General features: G+C 46.2%; 1 protein-coding gene across 1 annotated transcript; it reads left to right on the top strand.

Moving 5' to 3' along the window:
* Positions 1-6,287: 6,287 nt before the first annotated feature.
* On the top strand, positions 6,288-27,138 carry HHIPL1 (HHIP like 1; the record flags this gene model as incomplete). Its single annotated transcript, XM_082000430.1, has 9 exons — positions 6,288-6,578; positions 11,732-12,378; positions 14,663-14,806; positions 15,385-15,713; positions 17,686-17,812; positions 18,686-18,831; positions 21,913-21,994; positions 23,840-23,922; positions 26,534-27,138. Exons 1-9 carry the CDS (start codon positions 6,303-6,305, stop codon positions 27,136-27,138), a joined length of 2,439 nt encoding a protein of 812 aa, XP_081856556.1. The 5' UTR covers positions 6,288-6,302.
* Between the last annotated feature and the right edge of the window lie 539 nt (positions 27,139-27,677).

Here is a 27,677-nt window from a genome sequence, read left to right as displayed (position 1 = left end):
CAGATCTTAGAAAACTTTGCAAAATAAAAATTTTGTACAACACCTAGAGTTTGTACCTGAGCCTTGGACTGTTGATGCAGTCGTGCCTTTTGGCTTTCACTGCTGTGTTGCATTGCTTTGTAAGTAAGTGCCACATCTGTTTTAGCATTTTGAGCTATGTCAGGTTGACTCATAAATCATAACTGATATACAGAATATGAGATTCTCTGATTATAGCAAAATAATTCTAAGTGTCTGAAAATACCATCTTTTTAAATCTTAGAGTATAATCCTATGATTTAAATCAATAAGAGTTTAGAGCTGGGTTTGCAAATGCCTAGAGGCACATACAGACAGTGGGAATGCCAAAGATACCAAGCACATCAGACACTAAGCCCACGTGGAAACCAATGGAAGGCAGACACCTAACCCACCTGGGATTCGTAAAAGGCTTTTCATCATGAACTTCCACCAGAGTTATGAGAGAATTTAACGATCTCCAGCACTGTTGCACCTTTACAGCCCTTTCTGCAGGGCAGAACAGCCTACAGAAAGGGAATCAATCTGAACCTGTTCAGAACTTCCCTCAAGTTTCCGTTTATTGCACCTAGAGCACATTTTGTCTGAGGCTACAAGACGCTCTGAAGCCAATCAGTCCAGCTCTGCAATGACCCCAGACCACTGTGGCACCTGCTGTTACCAGGAGAGATGCTTGATGATACCCCACGGTGGCAGATAGCAGTCATGGGGTCAAAGCCCTCCTCGGCTTAGGGAAGGGAAATGAAGTTTCTTCTTGACTTTGCCTGGAGAATGTGAAAGAAAAGGCACCAAATCAGTGGACACAGGAGTGTGATCTCCTTGGCCTTCTTTAAATGCCATAGTTCTCTAAATAAACTGAAATGTGCATATTCCCTCAGCAGAAAATGTTGTTCCTTGCATATTTCATGAAGACACTGGATTTGACTGGAAACCAGTGGCAGTGCGGTTACCAGCTGCCTGCTAGTACTGGGGCAGTTATGCAAGGGACATAACTACCCCAGAGCTGCCAGTTTGGGTCATGATTCTCCAGGGGTCCTAAGCTATGCCTAGTCTGCGTTTCCTGCCCTTCCAGAAGAGAGCCTGCTAGGTTGTCCACATGGACTTGTGTAACTTCTTTTTTCCTTCCTCTTTTGTCCTCCCTGAAAGATTGTTTGGTCCCGGGATAGGTCTTTTATAAAACACATCTAAGGGCTTGGTATTGCTGCCAGTGTTACGTACCTCATTGCTCAGTCAGAAAGGTTTCAGAAATACCAAATTTCCAATCTGTTTCTAGACCAGCATCTATTCTGTTTTGCTGCAAGGCCTGATTACTTTGGGGAAGACTTTTTCAAGTTACAGCTTGCTTTTATTGGCTATGCCTTCTATTTTCAGCTGTTAGAAAATAGCCAAACAACCAGTCGATTAGGTCCTTGTCCTTCAACAGAGGTGGAGTAATGGCAGCATTGGCTGCTGCTAGCTTTGTTCCATAAAAGTAACATCTTTGTGGTTGTTAGTCAAAAAAACCTTATTCTCTCCAAACTGGAGATGATGCTGGGACAAAGGCATGGATCCAAACTGGATTTTTCCTTTTCAGTATGGGCTCAAGCTACTATTAATCACCTTTTCTTTCAATGGAATATACTTGCTTCTATAAGTGAGCTTTTTCACCTCTCAGAGGGAACTTAAAAAGCAGAGTATTTTATTATGCCTTGGATCACCGATGAGAAAAGGCTCATTGGTACAATTCACTGAGCAAGCCTTTCGGTCTATTTCTTGTTACAGACAAATTATATGGTTATATGTAATTTACGACACAAAGCATTCAGATGTTGCGTAAAATCAATACAACACTTTCTGAAAATAAATGTACATTTTAATGCCTTTATTATTTCTCTTGCAATCAAAAAGGGGAAAAGACCCATGTGCTGAAAAACAGAAAGAAACCATTCAAGGGTTGTTACTTACTGTTCTATTGCTGTTACTGCAGGGAAAATAGTAGTAATTTAAAAAAATAATTTCTGCACGATCTGCTGTTGTGTGAGCTGATAAGAAAATATCTTCTTTCTGTATGTGCAACATGTAAGGAAAGTTTACTGGCCATATGGTCTCTTTAGAGCTCTTGGGTTAGAGTTTCTATGGTAGCAAGTTGTGAAGCAAAAGCAGTGAGGGAGTTACCTGATGGCTGTAGAACTGTGATGTTTACATCCTGCCTGTGTATAAAAGGAGCATAAGAAGGACAGGAAAAGCATTTCGCAGTGTGCTGCCTATATGGGAATCCTGGTTATTGTATGCTACGGTTGAGCTCTGCTGATTTACACCATCTGCGGGTCCGTCCCAGTGTTTCGTACAAACATTCGCTGTGACATATGACACAGGGCCCAGGAATGTGCAGCAGAGGGTATTGCTGAAGCAGGAGGAGGGGCTTCATCACAACAGGGTTAAATGATATAAGGGACTCGCGTGGTTCCATTACCGGGAGAAATGAGGTCTTCGACGCTGCAGCGGTACATTTCATTCCACATCTGAGTCATCCCAGCATGTCTAGAGGCAGCGGGATTTCCGCTTATCGAATCCTCTAACAGCATTCTCGGTATAGCACGTGACATCGCCTGCGCTGGCCTGGCTCCTTGGGTTTCTTGCATTAAATGCTTCTTTAATATCAAAACGTGTCGGTAGGCCTATCGCAGCCCCCATGACTGCTCAGCACATACTTGTGTTCCTGGACAAATCTCCTTAAATGAGAAGATGCCCGTTTGGTTTTGACTGTGCTGTAAAAATATTCTTGCATTTTCCCAAAGACTTAATATGTATTTTTTCTATTGTTCATGTAGAACACTAAAGGCTGTGTGAATGAGCAGCCGCCGTGCCAGCGGATCACTTCCACACTGCCTAGCGTGGATTCTGTTCGCTGAAAGGCAAACGTTACCTTGCATGCCTTGCTTGCGTTTGTGGGTTTGTGTCTGCGTGCTATGTACATGCACAGACGCATATTCTTTCTTTTGTTCTCATAATAATAATCTGTTCTCAGTATCTCCACCAGTAAGGAAAATAAAACACTTAGAAGACAAATGAGGAACAGAAGGGTTTCGCGATCAGCTGCATAATGAGAAAGCAAAGCCTAATTTCCTCTACAAAGAGTTATAGCTCTATATTTAATTCCTGACTGTTATGTTTTTAGGGATGGTGTTCACAGTTAGCTTGGGTAGGAGCAGTACATCCTTTGGCTGTTAAAGCTTAGAGCATTAAACTCCTCCTCGCTGCTGACCCAAACTGCACCTGAGGATGGAGTTCCAGGCACTGGGTCAAACGTTGGTCATTTGATCAAATGCGATCACATTTGTAAGCAATGTGCCCACATTCCCTCTGTCCCATCAATGGTAACAAATCCTAACGTATGCAGAAAGAGTGAAAAAGTCTGGATGTTGCACATTCTAGTGGCTCAGATTGAGGGATATAAGACTGTCTTTTTGAGCTGCAGGGTAACTACAACTATCGGTTGCTTTAATTATCTTAAGGGTTTCAGGTTTGGTACCCGAAATTGATTGATGTTTTTAAAATGTAGGCATTTTCTGCCTTAATGGTGTGTTGTTTGCAAGCAAATACTGCATTTTCACACCTGGCTTTTTCAATTTCATCTATCAATACAAATGCTGATTTTGACAATGAATTGAAGTCAACTGGTAAAACTCCTATGGACTTCAGTGTGAAGAGGAGCAATCCAATATCTTAACAAAAAAACCAAAACCAAAAACAAAAATAAAAACAAAAAAATGTTTTCAATAGCTGTTATAGAGCACAAAATAGTTGATTGATTCAGGTCATTAACCACAAGGACGAGTGTTCAAATTACCCAAATTAAAAATGAGTCATTTTAATATGAAACCTCCTGAGGGGCAAGTTCTCAAACTTCCATGTAACCTTGGTGAATACTGCCTACATCAAACCCCATCCCCATTCTGTTATGGCTCCACAGATACACGTTATTGCCCTCAGGTAGCAACAAGGGCAACTTTAAATTCAGCACTTCAGGTCGAGGGCAACAGTTCCCCTCCTGAGCTTAGTCTGTAGCGATGGCTCGGCAGAGAACTCATAAAGAATAACAAAACAGTGATTAAAAGCAGCAATAAACCTTGAAAGATTGCTATAGGGTGGGTGGGCATGGACTATCCTCATTTTACAAATGGGAGAATCCAGACAGCAAGATAGGAACTCAGGAATGATCACATAGCAAGTTTCCAGGCTGGAAAGAAAAGCCAGAGCTGTGTGCTCCTGTCCACCACAGCACACATCCCTCAAACACAGCCCATGAGCTCCTACCTGTAGCCTGGGAAGCCTCGAAATACAGCTCACAAGCAGATGTAAAATAAGCCATCCTTGACAGAACTAGTTCGTTACTGAGGCCAAGGCAGCTATGGTCTCCATTTCAGCAGTGCCTTGCCCATCAGTTGCTGTGCAGTCCCCAGCCTGAGGGGTAATAAAAAAACTGCCCTGCCTGAATGAACAAAACACTGGGATTTCTGGCACAGGGGTTTGTAAACACCCACAGAGGACTCCCCAGAGGTGTTTTATGCCATTTTGCAGTGATGAACAGATCAAATCTATAGTTCTTATTCTATAATTCACTGCTAAATACGTGCAGCGTTTAATTTTCCTTTAATTTCTCAAATGTTGCAGGGATGCCAAACTAATCAAGAGGTGTAACAGCGGATCAAGAGGCTATAGGAGAAATCTCATTATCATAGAATATGTTTGGTTACAGCGATCCATTCTTTGTATATTAAGCATTGTTGAGATGTTCATTAACAATGGCTAAAAATTGTTACGAACACTGAGACAACAGCAGGTGTTAACCACAGGAATAAAAGATTAGCTGGGATGAAGAGGGAGATGCCTTTATATCTGTTGTTTTTACACAAATATGGGATTGCATAACAGCATACTTGTTTTTTGTACAGCATGCGAAGTTTTCAGGGGCAGCGGCTGGATCACGTGCTTTCCAATGCGCTTACCAAGGTCATCCATGAAAAAGTGGTTTTAAATGACTGAAAATAAAAGGGCAGAGAATTCTCAAGCGAGATCATCAGGTATTTGGTTGCCTGCACATATGCAAAGTTTTTAGTGACCTTAGCAGCAGTTACATAAGCATATGGAGAGAAACACAAACTCATATGAAATGCTGTAACACATATGGTCTCCTGACAGGATGTTCCAAGCCATGCAGTGATTTTAGAGTCCATATGCATCGTACAGCAGTTCTTAGGCCTCAAAGCGGGAGTCAAAAATAGCGTATCAGCATGAACTCCACATTCTTTGTCTTTTATGGGCAGTCTGCGTGTTGCTATTGAAATACGTAATACACTGTGGCTAGCTGCATTTAACAGCAAAGAAATGGCATCTACGTGGGACTTGATCTTACGAGCTGGTAATGTCAGATATGATGTATGATATGCAAAAAAACAGCACTTGGAGTACATGTTTTCGAGGTGTATGCCATGAAGCACTTTAAGGTAAGGAAAGCATCATCAGCAATTTTATTTTGTTTGGGCAGGAAGTACGTGGACAGCGTGGAGAGAGCACCATTCTGAACAGGAGGAGCATTTTCATAACAGGGTATACGTTGCGTGGGCTATCCAGGGCCACATGGTGTAAAGACTACACCAGACCTCTCCTTCCCAGCCTCCGAGCTGGATCTAATCAGAGCCTCACCCCCGGATGGGATTGCCAAAGGGTGCCAAGGGACGTAGAAGCATGGGTTTTCCCGAAGCAAAGTTTTCTTGTTTCTGAAAACGTCCATCAGCCGTATGAGCTCAGGGTGCTACTACCTGTCACCTTTCGGTCATGCAAAAGATCCAGCGACAGAACCCAGCCCAGCAGCCCACACCTGGCGAGTCGGGCAGGGGAACCCGGTGCCTGAGTGACATATTCTAGCCTTTCGTGCGCCTTGCGCCGACTGGACCGCCGAGTACCTGCCAGGCTGCGGTCTGGGTGGAATCAAACCGAAAACGCCTTTCCCAAGCCGCCGCCGAACGGAGGCGCGCGGAGAGTGGAGCCGCGGCCCCAGCGGCCCAGCGCCGCCGCCCGGAGCCCGCGGCCGCCCGTCCCCGGAGCGGACCTCGGGGCGGGCGCGGCGGCCGCTCTCCGCGCCCCTTCTGCCGCGGGGGGAGCGGGCCGGCGGGGCGGCCGAGCCTCCGCGCAGCCGGGCCGGGCGGCAGCCTCTCCGCGTCGTCGTCCCCCCCGCCCCCGCCGGCTGGCCGAGGGGCGCAACGCTGCGCGGTGCCGCCGCCCTCCGCGCCCGCGGGGCGGCCATGCGGGGGCTGCGCGGGGCGCGGGCGGCGCTGGCGCTGCTGCTGGCGGCGGCGCTGGCCCCGGGGCCGGTGCGGCCGCATCCGCAGTGCCTGGACTTCAAGCCGCCGTTCCGGCCGCCGCGGGGCCTGGCCTTCTGCCGGCGCTACGCCGGCTTCGGCTGCTGCGACCTGCGCCGCGACCGCGCCCTGCTCCAGCGCTTCTACCGCCTCAGCGCCCGCCTCGACGGGCCCACCTACGCCGCCTGTGCCGGGCACCTGCAGGACCTGCTCTGCCAGGTGAGGCGGCCCGGCCCGGCGGCCCGCCCGCCGCTCCGGGGCTGCCGGGGGCTTCTGCTGCACGGGGGGCTGTGGCCACGCTGGGGTCCTCGGCCGCGCTGGGTGCTCTGGGCCAGGCACGGGTGCTTCAGCCTGGTGCTTTTGCCCAGGTATGGGTGCATCATAGAACCGTAGAGTAGTTTGGATTGGAAGGGACACTTAAAGGTCATCCCTGCAATGAGCAGGGACATCTTCAGCTAGAGCAGGTTGCTCAGAGCCCCGTCCAGCCTGACCTGGAATGTTTCCAGGGATGGGGCATCTACCACTTCTTTGGGCAACCTGTGCCGGTGTTTCACCACTCTCATGGTGAAAAATTTCTTCCTTCTAGCTAGTCTAAACTGCCCTCTTTTAGTTTAAAACCATTATTCCTTGTACTGTCGCAACAGACCCTGCTAAAAAGTCTGTCCTCATCTTTCTTACAAGCCCCCTTTAAGTACTGAATCCCCCATACTGGGCTGCATCAAGCCCAGGTACGGATGCTTCAGCCCAGGCGTGGGTGCATTGGTCTGTGGGGGGTGCACTGGTCCAGGCACAGGGACTTTGGACCTCACAGAGGCAGCATGAGCCATGGCATGGGCACGTCAGCCCAGGAATTACTTGCATCTACCAGTGCAGGGCTACATCAGCACAGGCACAGGGGCTTTGGACAGCCCTGGGGTGTGTGAGCTGAGTTAGTGCCCAGCCCAGCCCAGACAGGGGTGCCTGGACCACCCCATGGGTGCATCAGCTGTGGCATTAATGCCCAGGCGCAAGCACGGATGCGTTGGCCCACATATGAGTGCATCAGGGATTAGTGCAGCAGCCTAGGCATGTGCTCCCAGGCACTGTCAGGAGTGACTGTCCATCACTGGGTGTCCCAGTGGACTTTTTGTCCTTGGGCATGTGCCTGAAAGAGAAATAGGGATGTTGCTCTGCTTTAATTTATGAGCAGCAGTGCTCTGCGATGGGTATGTGGGCAGTTACAATTTGCAGACTCCCCTCACCCTCCCGGGGTTAGATCACTGGACCTGGTGAAGACACCCAGGAGGGGACGTACCTGCACGAAATGTACTCCTTGTTACGCCCAACTTCTGGAATCAAATAGGTTTTTGTCCTGGGTTAGAGCACCCTGAGATGCTTTTTTAGCATGTGCCAGGTGCTAACAGTCCTGATGCTGGGTGCACAGTAACGCCTGAGGATGTGGCCTAGAAACCTCTGTGGTGGCCATCCTGCGTGGGGGAATTTTCCGACCCAGGTTGATGTTCTGTGGCCAGATATGGTAACAAGATGATCACAATCTGTGCAGAGCAAAGCATCTGACCCTGTCGTCAGCGGTGGCCTCGTATGTATGAAAATGCCCCCGAGACAGAGCAGTGGTAGCTGTGTGCTCTGTGAGCGTAAACCTTAAATTAATTCAGACACTGGAGTCTTGTCCACTGCACTCAGGTGGGATCACAGTAGCTTTGCAGAAATCCTGCTCTTAGCATTTTGCAGGGTAACTCTTGCGTTTCTGAAGGCGTGAAGAGAAAGACAACCCTTTTCCTCAACGGCTTCTAGAGATCTGACTTTTATTTCATCTCACATTGTACTGGAAGCAAAAAACCTTTGAATATATTTCCGAAACAAGAGGTGTCCAAAAGTCCATTTGCAGATAGGAAACCAGTTAGCAGTGCCTGCTAAGCACTCCTTCTGCCTCTGGCAGTGATAAGTAAGGCTCCTGCATACATCAGAAACCCAACCATTGGAAGTTTGTTCAGAAGCAGTGAAATATTTCAATGTGGGAAAAATGATTCACTGAAATGTTCTGATGAGCTCAGTGCATCACCAGCACAGATGTGGCTGCAAGCCACCACCTCTGGCCGCGCAAACACAAGATGGAAGTTCCAGCGTTGCAAGCACTCCAGAACGCTCTGCTTCCATGCATTTGTTATATATACAATTTATATCCTAGACCTGAATTAATAAGTGGGTTTCTGTGACTTATTCAGCACATTTCTGTCTCTTTCTGCTCACAATTTGTGATTTCTCTCTAATGTGATCAAATTATTTTGACAAATGTCTCTATTTTGACTTGTGGTGAGGATTCCTACTTTCTCTTAAATTGTGGTTTGCTACGCAGTGCCGTTTCTCTTCCTTGTGGAAGGGCAAGTGGAAGAGCAGAAACATCCTTCCCTCAGCGCTGCCCATGACCTCTGAACCCCAAAACAGGGTTTCCCGCCACTCAGAAACAGGCTGAGAGGAAGCCTTTGGCTATGGGGGAGAAGAGGGCTGCGGTGGGACATCCCTCCTGCCTGCCCCACAGCCTCAGCCCCCCGGGGTAATTTGATGGGGGCAGCAGGTCTCAGGGGAACATGTGTGGATGTGGATTATTGTGCGGTGGGATACAGGACTCTGAACTGTGGGAGAGCGGATGCCTCGTTCTGCTTGTCGGTGAATAGCTTGCTTAAAGGCTTCAATTTCCTGATGGAGGTGGATACAGAATGTCAGGGATTACATGAAAGTTAGATGCTTTCCTGAGGAGTCCCGTTGCTTTCTCTGGGCTGATAGCAGCCGTAAATAAGCCATTGTTTGATGTGGGTGTTTGTCCAGATTCAGACTGTTGCAATCCCTCAGATGAATAGCTGCCCCTGAATTCCTGGAACAGATAGAATGGATTTGGCTAACTTGTCATAATGTTACTTGTTTTATTTTCTGATGAGTTATTTTCATGGTGCGAGCTTGTTCCAGCCCTACTGAAGTTACTGATCATCAGCCTATTAGTTTCCTTGCTCTTTGGACCGCATTATAGTGTAAAATGAATGAACAGACCATGTCATTTGGAAATGAAAATTTAGATCTACTAGTGATACTGGGCTGTAACCAAGTGTAGAGCTTCTTGGTGTTTTCCGTTAGTGAATATGAGAAGAAGATGTGAAGGGTGAAGGACCACAACATTTGATTCAGAAACGGGGAAATTCAAGATCAGGTGTCAGGTTCCATCTCTTGTGGAATAGAAGTTGGAAAATATTCCACACGTGTCTGGAAAATACCCTAGACACATGCTTGGGTACAATCTGGCTTGTGACCGATCTCTGTACCTCACCGCCGGTGCAATGCCACGGTGAGTAGCTGTACGCCACCAGGAACGTGGTAAGGAGTGAAGTCATCCACAACTGCTATTCAAACGCACCTGAGGCTGGGGTGGACAGCCCACAGCGGCAAAGGGACAGGGAAGGAATACCTCTGTGCTATTTTTAATTCCAATACTGAAGCCAGGACATCGCTTTATAATGCATGAGGTCACTGCTTGCTTTGAAAGAGGCTTTCAGAGAACAGGTACACCCCGGTACTCAAGCGGCGGTCTTCTCTCTCTGAGTGGGAAACCTCCGTGGGCAGCAACAGACTGAGCGCCCGCCCTGCCCTGCCTTCACGTTCCCTTTCTGTCTCGCTTCCATTTGTTTTCTAAGGCCAAATTTTCAGTTGTAACAACTGCATGGGCAAATGCTCCGGCTCTTTCTGTCCCTGGCACACCTCGTGTAACCGAGCCGAGTGCTGTTACCCAATCTGCCTGCGTAATTTCAGTGTTTTGTGTCACGCGCAATCTCCTTTTTACCACATTAATTGCTGCTCATTTGAAGGCATAATAACCTTCATTTTGCAATGAATAGCTTGACATTCCAGGAGGAAAGCTTATTGTACACTAATGATCTGTTATATGGCCTCTCAGTTTATTATGGTATGTAATGGAAAAGAAAATAAAAATTAAATATTGTGTGTACTTATCAGCTAATTTAAATACTTCAGTATCTTGAATGTTATATCTTTTCAGCTATTGAATAGTGCTGTAATCTGCATTAAGAAATAGCTCCCTATAGATTTAGAAACAGGTCCTTATTTTTTTTTTTTTTAAACTAAGCAAGTTTTGCTTGGAAGAAATGCCATCTAGGAATAAAAAAAAGCAGAATTTATTCATGAAAGATAGTTTCTTTTCCTACCTTTCTTGCCTCAGTTAGGTATCTGCTCTAATAACTGAGCTTGCACTGACTCACGTTCCGTTATTTGGAGAGCACTTTCGAGATGCTTGTCGGGAAGATGCATTACAACTGGAAAATAGCATGTGTTTATTACAAGGAAAAGCCCTTGCAAAGCGCAACAGAATCACTTTGGTCCGTTTGTAATTTGCAGACGGTTTTACTGGGTTGCAGTGGCTTTTTCCATAAGGAAAATGTGCCTGTCGGAGTTCTTGTAGTGGAGAATACAATGAACTATGTCAGCTTGATTCAGTCCTTGGGTAGATTTCCGAGGCTGCACCTTCCATAAACGAGGGCTGTGCTGCAGCCACTCCCAGGGACCGTACCTGGATTATGGCCATTTGGTGCTCACTGTCTGAAATCCTGTAGCCTGAGCATCCCCCACAGAATTTGGTGACCAGTGTCATGGTCATGAGATACGTTTCACCACGTCTAGTCAGGTATATAAACTGTCTGTAGGCAAAGATCCGCCAGCAAAGGCAGCTGGACCTGAGCAAGACTGGTATATGCAGTGATAGTATCCCGGGGCTGGGTGCACTGCGCGGTACGAAGGATGGGTGTCCTTCTCCTCTCCTCCTACACTTTCTCATCCCGCTCCTTCTAACCTGTAAATCACATCTGTGTTTGAGGTGCGTGTCTGGATTATCAGATGACGAGGTATGAAAGTCGCAGGCATTGGCCCTGCTGACCTTTCCCATTCCCTCCTCAGCCTGGAGATGCAGGACCTGAATCTTCTCAGCTAACTCTTTGGTTTTGCTTCTGTGCTGTGATGAATCTTCTCGTTATTTCATAGATAAAGTCAGAGCATCCAAGATAGGAAAAGTCTCTTTTTCCCCAGCACAGTCTACTAGGGTGATGTAGTAAGATGTTTCTGAGTTAGTGCTATGGTTGGAATAAAGGAATAACAGCATGAGGAAGCCAGCTTTCACCAGGAATATTGAAGATGAATTCTGTGAATGCTGAGATAACCCCCCTTTCTAAGGTCTTTTCCTCTGTTAATATGTCTTCAGAATAAACCACAGCATATGTTGTAATTAAGGTGAAATTTCTCCAATTAGTATTGCTGCTTGACTGTTTCAAATCTGGTCCAAGAAACGGCTTGAGGCTTTTTCTCTCTCCCTCTAGGAATGCTCTCCATATGCAGCTCACTTGTACGATGCCGAGGATCCCTCCACCCCCATACGGACGATACCAGGACTTTGCCAAGACTATTGCCTGCAAGTGTGGCAAAAATGCCGCTCCATTTTTCATTATCTCTCTGCAGACCAAGAGTTAATTGCACTGGAGAACAACATGGCAAAATTCTGCCGCTACCTGTCCTTGGAGGACACAGACTACTGCTTTCCACACCTGCTGGCTAACCAGAACCTTAACCAAAACCTGGGGTTAGTGACCGCCGACGCAGAGGGCTGTCTCCAGCTCTGCCTGGTGGAGGTCGCCAATGGGCTGCGCAATCCTGTTGCAATGGTGCACGCCAATGATGGCACCCACAGGTTCTTCATTGCGGAGCAGGTTGGCCTGGTGTGGACCTACCTCCCTGATCGATCCAGGCTCGAAAAGCCATTTCTGAACATCAGTGAAGCCGTACTTACCTCACCTTGGGAAGGAGACGAGAGAGGTTTTCTAGGTATTGTCTTCCATCCTAAATTCAAATTTAATGGTAAAGTGTATGTCTACTATTCAGTTGAAGTTCGTTATGAAGAGAGAATCCGAATCAGTGAGTTCAGAATTTCTCCTGCTGACATGAATGCTTTGGACCATGGTTCTGAAAGGTATTGTACACACGTTTCTCTGGCAAATGTATTTAAGATCTGAGAGGGCCACTTGTGCATTTTTAAAGGCTATTTATGAATGAGACTTACTTAGCTTAATATTGTTCTTGCATTCCAGTGTGGTAACAAATTAGTCCAAGTCCACGTCTAGCATACTAAAACTGAGAATATGCCTGTCGTCCGTGGATGAACTGCAAGTGCTCAGAGAGAAAACATTTACCTTTCTCTGTTCTGGTATATCAGAAGATTTAACTGAACATTGATTAAACATTATTTACAGTGTTTTGGGGTTTGGTTTTTGGTTGGGATTTTTTTCGTATTGTAATTGTTACCCTTTAAAACAGGCTTCTGCAAAGCATGAGTGGAATTCATTCCCACGCCAAAGGTTTGCAAAATAAGCATAAACAAACTCAGTGATACAGGACCAAAGATGGATTTGGCCCCACATTTCTTTATCCTGTGATATTATAAATTTAATATCAAATTAAACAAAATGCAAACGACTGTGCTATTACTGAGTGCATTTTGATTGGAAATTTCATTCATTTGAGACTGATCCTGCAGTTGATCCACATTAATATGCACAGATAACGAGAGGTTTGCTTGTGGAGTCAGTCTATAGATTTATAATCTGTTGCAGAACCACGTAATAGAACCACTGTTTTAAGAGACCCTTGAATATTATTAATGTTAAGATTTTTGCATTGTTACATGGGTTATATTAGGGGCTTTCTAGATACACAGCAGTAGATGATTCTAGCTCGAAAATGCACGTAGCCTAACGACAGAAAGGGGATAAGCAATTACAGCAATTCAGTGTCGGCAGCACTGCAGATGACAGGTAAGGGGAATGGAAACGTGGTCCTCAGGAAAGCGAGTCAGGAGCTTAAACCTGCAGATGTCAGGGCTCATGAGCTGTCTTGTTTGAAAATCCTCGGGCTCTACATTTGTAATGCTTTCTGTGTTTATTTAGCTGATGGTTAGTACGGCGAAAGCTTATGAAAACAAAATGGTGGTCCTGTTGTGCTTGTGTAGGCACGGGTCCCACTGACTTCATCCCGAGGCGCTGCCCAAGAGGGAGCTCGGGCCGACGCGTGGTGTGCGTTGCCTTGGCAGGAGGGCATATGTCTGCTTGTCCGCGGGTTTTTGCTCAGTGTGTTTTGGTTTTTTTCCATCGTCTTTGGGAGGCTGAGGAGGATTCACCTTTGTGTCCGTACAAGATCCCCTCTCACTCCTTCTGCCGGCCGGAGTCCGTGGGCTCGTGCGCAGTTACCTTACCTCAGAGGTGGTGACGTTTAGCAGCAGGTGACAGAATAATTACATAGTTGGGTTCCTTCCCACAATTTACAATCTGATCACAAGCTATCAGTACTTTCAGAAGGGAAAAAAACTGGCTAAAAATGAGATGGTATAAGTGGTTATTATAATTTGGTTTTGCAGCTATTAAGAGGCACTGTCAGCATGAAATCTGGACTTTTTTAGAAGCTGGAGTAAAATAAACTTCGATTATTATACCTGGGAACCTCCACTGCATGTATTTGTGGCTTTACCTTTCTATAAAGTTATACTTTATATATTTCACCCTTTTCTTACTATGAAAGGGGTGCCAGGTGCATAAAATAAATACATAAAACTAAGAGGGAGTTTGGTTTTAAAATTAAGGTAAAGGGTGGTAGTACTGCTTTGAATAACCTTTGTTAAGACGTTAATTTGTTGGTGGGCTGCTTTTAATCACTCTTTAAACTCATTAAGTCCTGTGTATGTAATTATCATTTAAGGATTCTTCTCTCTTTAAGAATTTAACTGATCCTTAATGTTTGAAAAGTTTTAGGATCACCTTGAAAGCGCCTGTCAGGATTGTGCCAAATGCTGTACAGACGGACACATGGACTGGAGTCCTTTCTCTTGTAGTTCACAATCGGATTTAAGCTGAGATGCCTTTTTTTAAAAAAAAAAAAAAGGAGGAAAAAGAGGTCTAACAAGGAGGAAGGAAGAATCAAAGGAAAAGTATAATTAAATAAAAGTATATTCTGTCATGTGATTTCCTAGATTTTCCTTATTACACAATTTGGTGTTTCTGTAACCTGGAAAATATGTTGGAATTATTTAAGGTTAGAAAATCAACTGTGCCCAAGCAAAATTCAGTAACGTGGATGTGGAGGAATTTGCATCAAAACCGACCTGTGGCCGTTTCCATGTGTCAGGGGCAACGTTGGAGTGATGTTGCTCTGCCCTTTGCTTAGGGCTTGTGCAGTAGGTAATGCTTCCTCCCTGTTTCACTTAGGATAATCCTGGAAATAGAAGAACCCGCTTCCAACCATAATGGAGGAGAGCTGCTCTTTGGAGATGATGGCTATCTCTATGTATTTACTGGAGATGGAGGCATGGCTGGGGATCCTTTTGGGACCTTTGGGAACGCCCAGAACAAGTAAGAGCCCCTAAAACCTTGTGTGCACCGTGTCCCCCTCCTGTCTCCCTTGGGTTGAGATGAGAAACTGGGGGAGGTAAATCGAGGGCAATTTTCTGTCTTGGGTTTGCCTTTTCCCTGACACCCACACTGATGCTTGTGCACACACATGGGCATATGGGCCTCCCATGTAACTCCAGTTTCCTTAGGGGCGATTATTGAGGTGTGTCTTTTTGCCCTGCGAGGAGCGATAGCTCACTGAGCCTTCCAGTTGTCTGCTCGGAGACCAGTTTTCTAAAAGTGGAGGGGAGGTCCACGATGTGGGAAGAGTGGACCCATCCCTATGGCAGCTCCAAGCCACTGGGAGCTTGTGGGCAGCGGGTCGTGGGAAGTCAGTGCTACCTGAAGGCTGCTGGGTGGCCTGGGACAAATGAAATGGTCTTGAAATGGTTGGGTTTTGTCAGAGATACTGAAAGACTCGTCTTTTGTAAACCAGAAAGAATGAAAACCTAGACTTTCAAAAAAGCCCATCTCTCAGGTTTAACCGAGGTCTAGTTTTACTTTTTTTTTTTTTTCTTTCCTTTCATCTCCCAATACAGATCAACTCTGCTGGGCAAAGTGCTGCGGATTGATGTGAACAACAACGACCGCGGGCCTCTGTACCGAATCCCGCCCGACAACCCTTTTCTCAACGACCCTAAGGCTCGCCCCGAAATCTATGCGTATGGAGTGAGAAATATGTGGCGCTGCTCTTTCGATAGGGGCGAACCGCAAACCAAGGAAGGGAAAGGGCGGCTCTTCTGCGGAGACGTGGGGCAGAATAAATACGAAGAAATCGACATCGTCGAGAAAGGGAAAAATTACGGCTGGAGGGCGAGGGAAGGGTTCAGCTGTTACGATAAAAAACTTTGCACCAATTCCTCAATGGGTAAATAGATGTGCTCTCTAGATTACCTGCGTCTCCCACCGTGCAGTTTTCTGCACCATCGTTTTTAATTCCTGCTGTCAAAGCCGGGCTGCCTGGTGGAAAACATACATTTTTGAGACGTAAATCTATGCTGTCTCAGTCTAGAAGGGAACTGACTTGAGGATAAATACTGAAAGTCCAAATGTTACCATTTTTGCATTAGGAGGAAAATGAAACATTCTAGCTGTTGTTTTTCCAGGCTATCTGTGTTAGTCAAATTGCTCGGTGATTCTGTTATTTAGGGGGACAGTTTCATCTTTTCCGTGTAAAATAACCTTCCCTGCAGAAGCGAGAAAAATTTGGAGAAATTGTATTTTTCTCCATAACTTATAAATAGTGTCCTTATTTAAAAAAAAAAAGAAAGAAACATACTGTGCAAGCTGGTCAAGCAGTATGCAGACTGCCTGCTTTGCAGGTAACTGAATGTACAGCATATTTTTGTTTCTTTTAGCTGTGCCAAAAAGGAAAACTCTTTTAGGTTTTTTTTAACTTTTCAAACCTGGATTCAGGGTATTTGCTGGCTGGATAAATTCTAGCGCATGCGTGAAGTCAGAGTGTATTGTGCTGCAAGGTCTGATGCAGGCCACATCTTGTGCTGGAGCATCTCCCCAGAGATCTGGGGGGGCAGTGGGCTGGCACTGATTTGCACTAGCTGAGATTCTGATTTTTTTCTTATCTGTGTGCTGTGTGGTGTTGTTTAACTTCCTTTTATTAACTTAGTTTAACTTCCTGTTATTAACTTAGTCTAACTTCCTTTTATTAACTCAGCTACAAGTACAGTGGTAGTAATTAAGTGGTTTTTATAAAAATTTCGAGAGCGTGGAGCAGACTTTTTGCACTCCCGTTGCTGAAGCAGTTGTCAGAGAGCCTGTTTAGTGCTCTCCTGTGTGACAGCGCCTGCGTGAGCATTCATGGCAGGCACTTTACTGAGGACTCCAGGGATTGGGAACAATTTCTGCTGCCTTTAGAGACCCTTTTGTTAGAACAGTGAAATGTCACAGCCCCTTTAAAATGGTAAGTGCAGCTGAAGCGTAGAAAACACCTGCTTCAGATGAAATTGCCCCTGGTGCAAGTTCCTCGCTGGCAGAGCTGCCAGGTTTGCTGCTTGAGGCATCTGCTACATGGGCAGGGAGAAAGGCTGTGAGGACAAGGAGGGGTGGATACCATGAGGAGATACCTGTGACCCAGGAGTTTCAAAAGAGAAGAGAGGAAGCATCTAATGGAGACCCTCAAAGTCAGGTTATCTACCTCCTTCTGTTTTGTCTCTGTCTTGTGTTTTAACTTGTATTTTACAATGAATATGCCAGTACTACATCTTGCCTGTGCCACACCATAAATATTTGATGGCCCTTTTGGGTTAAGCTCCCCTGTCTCAGAGAAACAGAAGCTATTCATGCTGACATCTAAGAGCTTTTTATCAGTGCCTGCAGTCTGGAGTTACCTGTCTCTGTTTTCCCTTTCACCACGGGAACAAAGCTGCCTTGGGCAAACATCTCCTGCATGGGTGCAGTGACTCTAAGAGTAACCTGCAAATTCATAGCAGAAGCAGCCAGGCTGTGCAGAAATGGGCCAGGAGCAGAACTAACAGAGCTGGGTTGCAGCGGGAGGAGAAGGGCTCGGGAGAACGGTGGGGGGTCTGGGTGATAGAGAGCGCTCAGGCTTATCAGGGGTTCGGCTTACACTGCAGATGAAACAGCAACCAATTTCTCTGAGCCAGCTTGTTCTCGGTTAGCACAGCCAGCTAGACAGGGCTATCGAACGTGGCTCTCAAAATGTGAAAATCAAACTAAATATGACTCCATTAGCAGTTCATTTAATTAAGATGCTCAGATGAACCTGACTCTATCGTGCTAGTCTCAGAACTATCTAGATAAACAGCTCTTCTGCATCATGTGTAGAACAAGGCAAGTCACAGATCTTTTCTCCCTTACAGATGATGTGCTTCCAATTTATGCGTATCCACACAAAATGGGGAAATCTGTTACGGGAGGCTATGTCTATCGGGGTTGTGAGTCTCCAAACTTGAATGGCCTATACATATTCGGTGATTTTATGAGCGGGTAAGTAAATACTTCAGATACTCGCTAAGCTGTACCCCCAGCTGAAGTCCTCCAACGATACTACACCTGCCTGCGAGTGCTCATGCAGTCTAACAACTGAGGACATGCTGCTACTTGGTGGTTGCAAGCACTGCGCAAAGCCGGACTGCTCATACAGAGGGCTCACGTGGCGTGTTTTATATAGCCTTTATTCCATGGTGCTGTGCAGCAATGCAATCTTTGCATTCCAGCAGCCCTTGATGTCACTGATTCACATGGTGCCAATACAAATAAAGGGGCAATGATATGATGTACATTTAAAGTCCTGGAAGTGGTGTAAAAAAGCATTTGAATGCATCCGAAAAAAACTGAAACCACTCTGATGCAATGTTTCCAGACACTGAAGATATTGGAAGAAAAGAAACAACATTGGCCGGCAGCGAGTCTGCTGCGAACCTGTGATGAAGCAGGCATGAGACTGCCTTGTGTTCCCCCCACCTCCTCTGCCTTTGCTGTACCTGCACCTCCCAGGCCTCTCGCGCGCAGCCCCCGCACCGCCTGCCCCGGCTGATGCACCGGGCGCGGGAGACGGGCCGCAGAGCTGCCGTGAAGCCAAGTGCTCTGCACCTCTGGCAAGGTCCCCCCAGTCTGACATCCCTTAAGCCCTCCCATATAATTTTTTCTTGTGCTTGTGTTGCCCCTGAAACACAAGGTGTTGCAGGGGTGTATAACATATGTGTTTTGGTAGTCACAATCTCTCATTTCTTGGGGGAGCTGCAGTTCCTATAGTAGCTAATGCAGGTAGGAAGTGTTAAACATCATTTCAGGTGTCCTGTTTAATGTTCATAAATCGTCTCCTTAGTTGCTTGGTGCAAGTGCTTTTTTGCCTTGCAGACGCCTGATGTCTTTGAAGGAGAATCGTGCTACCGGAGAATGGCAGTACAGTGAAATCTGCATGGGGACGGGACAAACGTGCATGTTCCCTGGACTTATCAATAACTATTACCAATACATCATCTCCTTTGCTGAAGATGAAGCAGGTAATCCTTTAAGTTTATATCGCACTGAATGGCATGCTTGTGGTTTCTCTTTGGATGAACACACCTGAGAAGGGATCAGAGGGAGCTCCTGGGAGGCAGTGGGTGGTGGCAGAGCATGAGTCTCTCAGTCTTGAAAATGCTGGTGGGTAAGAGTCCCAGCATCTCCCAAATATCAGACCAAAGTTACAATCCTAATTTTGAGGCCAGCATGCCACACAGTGACTGCAGAGGGAATTGGGTAGGCAGTTCCCCGCAGGACTGAGGCTGGGTGTGCTGCTGCCCACACACCGACCCTCTGGAGGGACGGGCAGCAGCGGGGGGCAGATACAGCCAAGCACAGCTTGGAAAAGAAACCTCATTCTTCACGGTGCCAGGCCGTGGGGAATGCAGGCTCTGGGAGGCTGAGAAGCCGATACCCAAGTGAGAGAAAGTCTATGCTCTTGGCTAGTCAAGAAAGCTGGTTGACATTATTAATGGATACAGGAAGCAGATGTAATGAACAGTAATTATGTACCTGCTCACCCTGGCCTGGAATATATGTACCTCTGAAGGTAAAGCAGAATGAAAGCCTTCTGTTATGTCTCGAGTGAGGCATTGGCAAAAGGCTGCTTAAGTCCGTATTTTATTAGTGCCAGCTGGGATTTTGCCTTGCATGGGACGTAAGGATGTAGTCTCGGTGGAGCTTTGCATAGCTGTGCTTTTAAGACTGGAGACAATTTGCTTTCTAGGAGGGAGCTGCTGGGATTTGAAAAGGAGGAAATAAAGAGTCCTGGTGCGAAAGCTGGTGGTCGCTCCCTTTGTTCGTCTGAGGGTATGGTTAATTGCCCAGCCCTGTGGTGGGGCGGGCAGAGTGTGCAGCCCCTGGCTGGGGACGGGGAGAGGATGAGCCCCGTGATGTTTAGCCCCGTAGATAAGCAGCCTCGTGTGCCACTCGCAATGCAGGAGTTTGTGTTCTGCCTCATTGCAGAGAGGTCCCAGCTCATGGTCACAATCACCTGCTGCCAGAATGCCACAGTTTTTAAACGTCTGTTTTTCCTGCAGATTATGTCAGGTGTATGCATATATGCAACAGCCACTGCATATCATGTAAAGGCAAATTTTATCACATAAATGCAAACAGTCCAAATTAAGTATCAGCTCAAAGGTTGGACTTGGGAATTTTATCTTTTTTGAACTTAAAATCCATTTTTTTTAATGGTTAACGTTCATGGAAGTTGGAGCTGTTTCACAGTGCTGTGGCAAGAAGGATATCTTACCCTAAAATCAGAATAACTTAGTTTAAATCAGCTTTAGGCTGAGGCAGAGGGCTGCCCAGTGCAGTATCAAGCTGCTAACTGCAGCCCTTGCCTGCACCTGGGGAGCCATGTCCCCCCGTCCTGCCTCTGTGGGCAGAGGCTGTGCAAAGGTGGGGTGAGACGCTGCCGCTCTTCTTCTCCCTGTGCTTTTCACGCGTACTTCGCACGAGGATGATAGAGCTGGCTGGAAGGTTGGGCTGGAGTCTGTTCTCAGAGGTATTATTTGCCTTGTGTTTGCTTTACTATAATGGAAAGAAATCTGTTGATAACAGTTTAGTGAGTTTTCTTAACCTGCAGTGAACAGTCTTGCACCTTTTTGGTGTGCTGGGAGTCTGCTATTTTAAAAGTTTATCACATGGTTTATTTTAAAAAGCTTTTCTTCATGGAAGCGTTTGTTTTTTGGGGTTGTTGCTCTGATGAATGTTAGTCTGGCTGGCGCAGTGGCTGTGTTTATGTGGTGGGGATATCTATGTTTTTGGCTCATTGCACAGCTGTTATAAAGCCAGCTGCCCTGTCCCCTGGCAGCTGGACATATCGGGGACACCCCAGGCACTGTGCTGTGTCTGTGGGGCCCACGTGTGATGTAGCCTGCATGCTTCATGGCCCCTGCATCTGTATTTCTGCCTGATAGTTTCTGGGAAAAAGGGGAGGGATATGAAGCACACATCACTGCACCGCAAGACGCAGTGCCAGGTGTTTCCCATCCCTGTTTGGATCAAGGCTGCCTCTGGCCTGTGGTTAATGCAGCCCACCAGAAAAAGGAAGAAACCAGCCAGGGTGGCTGGTTTCTGCCCCTGGGAGCATCCGGAGGAGCTCGGCTGCGGCAGCACAGGGGAGCAGGGAGGAGGAAGGAGGCTCAGCAGCCAGCAGGAGCTGCCACCGACTGCCCACACCTTCCTTTGCCCACTCTGACCCCTCCATTCCTTCCCCTCTTCCCTTTGGCGGACCCATAGGATGCCCAAAGAAATCTGCCTTACTTACTAAAAAGGTCTCTGTTGCCTCTCTTTCTCTCCTTTTTTTTTTTTTTTAAATATTGCAAATTTATTTTCTCATCCAGATCAGCTCTCTGATCCTTTTCATTGCGCTGCTCAAGCACTTGAGCTGGCAATAAAGGAGAGTGCTGGAGGGACTGCTTATCCCAGCCTCCCCTGCACAACAGCAAGAGAGGGATGGAAATGCAGTTAAGAGAAAAAACGCCAAATGATGATGGACATTGTTTGGCTGAAGGTCGAGCCCTGCTCACATGACCTGACAGAGCTGTGACGAACCCAAATGCCTTTCTCATGAGATACATCTCACTTCGTGAGTGTGCCAGAGAAAGCAAAAGCAAAATCTTGTTCTGCAATTCACCCCAAAAGAGCAGAAGACAGTGTGAACAGTCTTTCATGTTCTGTGAACAGAACATTTCCTTTCATTTCTTTTTGACAAAGTGAATTCAGAGTTTGACTGTTTTGCATTAGCAAAGTTAAAAGACACAGATCAGACTGAGGTGACAGCTGAAGCCTGGGCAGCTGAACATGCAGTGGAAATCTGTCAAAATAGTATTTCATGACAATATGTAAAAGCTCCCACTCACTAAGAGTATTTTATGCCACTGGAATGCAGAGGATCTCTCACTACAAACCCAAATACAAACCTGCCTCGTTTCCTCCAGCAGCCAGATCTCCGTGTCAGTCCCAGGTTTCCTGATGCTCTCTGACCTGTGATGCAGAGTTAATGCCCTTGTGCTGTACAGAACAGAAGCTCCGTGGAGAGTTTTCATGGCTGTGTTTGTTTTTTTCCCCAGGGGAGCTTTACTTCATGTCTACTGGCATACCAAGTGCCACGGCTCCCAGTGGAGTGGTGTACAAAGTGGTGGACACCTCTAGGTATGAGACATTCTTGTTGCAAAGCCTAAGCGTGGTGCAGCGTGTCCAGGTGTGGATGTGATGAATGATGCTGACTGACTAATTCTTCTCCCATGCTGAGCTCTTCCATGTCCCTTGATCAAGGAACGGCTGGAGTGACCCGTTGTGGGTTTGCTTTGCTCCCACAGTCATCAGAGTCTACGCTGCCTGGTGACCACCAACTTGTTTGTTATGGTGCCTGTTGGTGTCATGTGGCTTGGAAGATTTGTTCCTGAAAGCTAAAGGAATATTTTATGAGCGGCTTGTCTTTCTCAGGCAAAGTTTCTTTAGATTCCTGCCCAGGAGGCAGTTTTTCTCAAGGTGTCTATTCGTAGCTTCTCTCCATCCCTTGTAGCCAGCTGCATCTGCCGTGCGCCAGCAGCCACAGCTGAAGCTGACCCAGTGTGACCTGCAGTGCTTTCTTGGGCAAAGCAGAAATGAATGTCAAGAAGTACATTGCTGTTTTGTGTTTTAAAGAGGAAAGTGGATCTAAAGGATCTAAAAAGGATCTAAAACCATTGTTACACCTTCTGGATCACACGTGTGTGTATCTTCAGACCGAGCAAGGCGGGGAATAGCTTTTATGGGAAGACTTATAGCTGTTTTTTCCATCTTCCTGTTTTCTAAGCATTTACTGTTATTGGCTAAACACCAAAATACTTTCAGCCAGACATGTAGAGTGAGACTTTTGTAGCTTTTATTTTTTTTAATGGATTAAATTTGCAGCTTTAGCTATCTGAGCATTTTGAACCAAACCACTTTTCTGTTTTATGTTGGAACCAGACCCCAAAGTTAAACAGCCCCCAAGAGCTGCTGTGTGTTTTCCTCTGACTGTCCTCTGTCAGGAGCATTTTCCATTATCTAACACAGTGTAAGAGTTCCTGTAAACTGTGTCTTAAGAGGCTGCTATTACGCAACCTTTGCAAAAATAAAGCAAGCAGAAGTCAAAAGACAGTCAGAAGTTTAAGTTTAAAAAGAAGTTTCTTTATTCTGTGGAGTACAAAAAAAAATTCATAGGAAAATTCATAAAAGTAGGGAACGTCCTTGTGGCAGTAGTTGAAAGGGGAGCTCTTTGCCTTCCACAGAAATGCAAATGCAAACAATCCTAATTACAAAGGAATTATACCCTCCAAATGCAAACAGCATGCATTTTTGAACCAGTTTGAAAACCTCTGAAGAAGGCTGCAGATTAGCAAGCCAGCCAGCATAGGAAAAAGTGATGATGAACTGGATGTAACTTCTCAGAGGTGAGATATACCTCCATGGCAAACAAATTTGTGCCAAAATAATGCATCATACTAAGAGGAGGCCTCTGTTGGAGACACGTAGAGCTTGAAACTTGTTTGAAACGAATGCATTTTTGATATTACTTTTGTAGTAGTTAGTCTTTTGTTTGGGCTTTATGTATGAATAATAGTGTGTTATTTTGCTTCTCTGAAGACAGCCTGAAAACTTGCATACATATGACCTTTATGTGAGATGTTCAACATACACTTTCTAGTTTTGTGATTTTTGGTTTCAGTTTGATTAATCTCTTTCTGTAATGCTTGAACCTGCCAATGTTTTATTTTGTTAATGGATTCAGCAATAGCAAGTGAAAACACAGCCAGAGGACTCCACTCCCTTGTGAATATTTGGACTTTGATCAACAGAGATATGTGATTATTTAATTATGTTTTCTACTGTAGGAGATCACTTGGATCATTTAAACAGACATTTTTTTTTTTCAGTGAGCATTACATTCATTGAAAAACAATGGGAAGCAAAGGCTCATGATGCCAGGCGAAAGGAATTAATCGTGCGCCGTATGTGTCTCTCTTTTCGCAGGAGAGCACCACCAGGAAAATGCCGAGTTGAGCCGTTGCCAGTGAAAGTAAAAAGCAGTCTCATCCAGTTTGTGCCAAAGGAGAGTAAGTGTCACTGTTGCTGTTTATTATCGGTGCATGTTAGCTGGCAGTAAATACAAACTCCAGGCTCACACTATCTCTGTATGCATGGAGACCACCCAGAACTTCACTCTTCAGAGTATCCTCAAAAGTAATTCTTACCAGCTGTTTTGGATCTGAAGAGTTGGTTCAGATGAGGCATAATGTATTTCTCCTCCTCTGGCCATGTGAAATCTTCTCTGTAGTTTCTGCCCCTGTATATTTTCCCTTTTCCATACTACATCATACCTGTTTCATTACCACCACCCTGGTTTCCCCGTAACTGTTTCTGTACTGAGATCCTGTGCTTGACGGTGCTTTTCAGTGATAGGTGATTTTTTGCAGTGCCTTCAGGTAGTGAGGAGCACTTCAGGAGCTGAAGGATATGATGGCTAAGGGGTTGGGAAATAGCTCATTGAGCAAGATGAGGGCTGAGTCATTGTTAGTTGTAAGTGAGAGAATATGGGGTGAGGAGATGCTCCCAAAAGAACTGGCGTGATCAGCCATTCAGGTGAACTTTTGGCTTATCCAAACGCTCCAGGGCTTCATACTGAATGACGTATTGTACTGCTAAAACTGGAGCAGTCAGCAATGGAGCTGGATCTGCAGCCAGCCAAGTACTATTTATGTTAAATGCAAAACCCTAAATACGCTATTAGGATCTCAAAATTAGGTTAGGCACCATTACCTTTCTTTTCCCCTGTGCATTTTGTTTACACGTGTAAGTACCTAGGCAGTACTCTAACAACTTTGTAATGCAGTTCATATTACTGTAGGATCTCAGAACACTTTTATTTAATTTTTAATTACATTAATCATGTTACACTGCATTTGAGTCATTGACAGTTCCTACAGCTTTGACTTCAGGGAGGAATGAGGGCACTCAGCACCTTGCAAGATTGAGTCTTTAAGGAGGAACAAGACCGAAGGCTAATTATTAACTGTTGACATGCCTGAGCACTCAGCACGTCTTCAAAAACACTCTCCTTTGCAAGCTGTGCACGCCGTTTCCAAATATTATTAACTTGGTTCGTGTTCAACCAGCTTTGTCTCTGTTTCTGCTTATGCATTATTCTTTATGCAAGACCAGAGTCCAGATTCTTAAACTACACATATAACTGAATCTTTTGGTTTTGTTTACAAGGTAGTTTTCATCATAAAATAAAACTTAGAAACAGTGGGAGAGATTCTGCCAAGTGTCTCAGAAACTAAGTTCATGTGTAGGTGAAAACCAAGCATGAAGATTTTGATTCAGAAGCATGCAAACAGGATGTGTAGCTGTAAATATTTTGCTCATTTGGTTAGTGTTTAGTGTGAATGAAACAGAATGGCCAAGGCATGTGGCATCCATTAGCTGGACGAGTGCATTTGTTGGAAGTGTATTTAATAAATAGCTTGACAAAGAGTAATACATAATAAAAACTTGATTCAGTGAGGTGAAAAGCACTCCCAAGTGACCATTAGCTTTCACGCAGTCCTAGATATCATTATATGAGTTCCAGGATTTTTAAGTACTTTGCTAGATCAGGCTCCAGCAACTGAGGTGTGCACAGGTAAGGCTTTCACATTTGTTTCTTGCCTTCAGAACCTCAGCTTCCAAAGAAGGGAAGTATTTTCATGCCACATATAGAATTCCTCTCCAAAAAGCCTTATTTGGAAGAACTGGACTGCTGCAAGGATTTGTCTTTTGGGGACAATAGATATTAAGCACAAATAAGACAGTCATGTTTTCCCTCGTCTTTCTACTACAAAGAAAACGATGAATGAGAATGGATAAATCTAGGATATAATTCAAAAAGTCATGATGTCTTTGCAAATGTATGTGACACTGTCCCAGCTCAGTAGATTGTTATTCTGAGTAATTCTGAATTGCTTCCTTCTGTCAAGTAAAACTTAGTTTTAGAGCTAAAAATAGAATGCATGTGAATAAGCAAGTCCAGTAACGCCTGGAAACTGTGACAGCAAAGAATTTTCAGCTCTTCAGAGTTCAAGGCTCTTTTATTTTTTTCCACAAGGAGGGGAAAAACCCAACCCCAAATCCTGTTTTATGTGTTGTCCTGGCAACTCCGTTCCTTTTGCACATTCCAGTTGCCAGAGAGAATTGATTTTGAATGTTCCCGATTTCAGCTCCTCTGAATAAAGCAGCTGGCCCAGTGGGGAGGCCGGCGCGCTTGGTCTGGTAACGATCCAGTCATTAGTAATGAAGTGAAGAGCAGAAATAGTGCCTGTCTTTAAAATGCTTTCAGCAGGGGAGAAGGATATGGTGGGGAACTCCTGACCACGAAACTCCAGTGCCCACCCTTTAATGGCCAGGCTGAGGTTTTGCCAGTAGACTGCTTGGAGTTTCCTTCTTGGGAGAGGCTTTTTAGTTGGCATTAAGCCCTGCAGCCCTCTCTGCTAACTAAACGCAGCCGACATTTTTCACTGAGGAAATACTGGCTCACCGGGAGCGTTGTCGCTTCTTATCAGGATCAAGTAAGCAAATTCCAAGAAACGAGGTAAAGAAGTCAAAAATCAGCACTGGTTTGGTATAGTTGTCTCTAAGTGTTGTCCACGGAGTGACAGACTCATGGTTTCCTGGGTTTTCCCCCAACAGAGCTCATTGTGAAAACACCAACGCCGCGTCCCCGGCTGAAGGCCACGACCGAGGCCCCACGGGGAGGCAGGCCAGACCCCGAAAGCCCCCACACGCCGGCTGTGGACTGGGTGGGCCAAGCCCCACCACCGCCGGGGGACCGGAGCAGGACGCCCACCACGCCGGCGCCGAGCAGCCGGCCGCCCAAGCCCAGGAAGGGAGGGGAGAGGAGGGGGCAGCGCAGGAGGAAGAAACCCCCCGGCGCGGCCCCGCCGCTGCGAAACGGCGCCGTGCGGCTGATGGAGCAGCAGGGCCGGAGCCGGGGCCGGGGCCGGGTGGAGGTTTACATCAATGGCGAGTGGGGCACGGTGTGCGACGACGGCTGGGGCTCGCCCGCCGCCGCCGTGGTGTGCCGCCAGCTGGGCTTCCCCTACGTGGTGCGGGCCAGCAAGAAGGCAGAATTTGGGGAAGGGAGCTCCCTTCGCATTCTCCTGGATGACGTCCAGTGCTCCGGGCAGGAGAAGACGCTGCTGGAGTGTGCCCATGCCGACGTCGGCACGCACAACTGCTCCCACGAGGAGGACGCCGGCGTGGTGTGCAGCCGGGAAGAGGTGGCAGACCGGTGACAGAGGAGATGGCGGGACTCCGAGCACGGCCCCTTCTTGCCCGACTCGCTAAACCAGCGTCAGTACTGAGGAGGGTGTGCTCTGCCTTGAGGATGCTGCGTCTGCTCAAAGGCACCTTGCTGTTTTCTTCTTGTTCATCCCCATCCGTCTGCCTTGGAGGGAAGGAAGAAATAAAATGAAGCAGCGACTTGAGCATGTCATGGCCAGGGACTGTGTTTGTATGGGGGCTTTTATAAGAAGAAAACCCCAGACATCAGCCATTATAGATTAGAAAAAAGATGCACCCTGTTGCCCTTTCACCTTTCAAAAAACTACATTCCCCTGCCGTGCTTCACAATGTTTTTGCCAAAAAATAAATTCCCAAATGGCCACGCTTCGCTCTTGCTTGTGGAAGCGTTTGCATTGTGTGGCTTGCTTTGCCACCTGCAGCTCTGAGTGGTGGTTTCTACATAGGCGTAAATGCGTGCCTTGCAAATACAAAAGTAGAATCTTTGGTTAACTTTCCGTGCACTAGTTTAAGGAAGGTGATTCTTCTCTAA

This window comes from Phaethon aethereus (assembly GCF_964289735.1).
Source record: "Phaethon aethereus genome assembly, chromosome: 5".
NCBI classification, from domain to species: domain Eukaryota; kingdom Metazoa; phylum Chordata; class Aves; order Phaethontiformes; family Phaethontidae; genus Phaethon; species Phaethon aethereus.
This window is presented reverse-complemented; position numbering and strand designations above follow the sequence as displayed.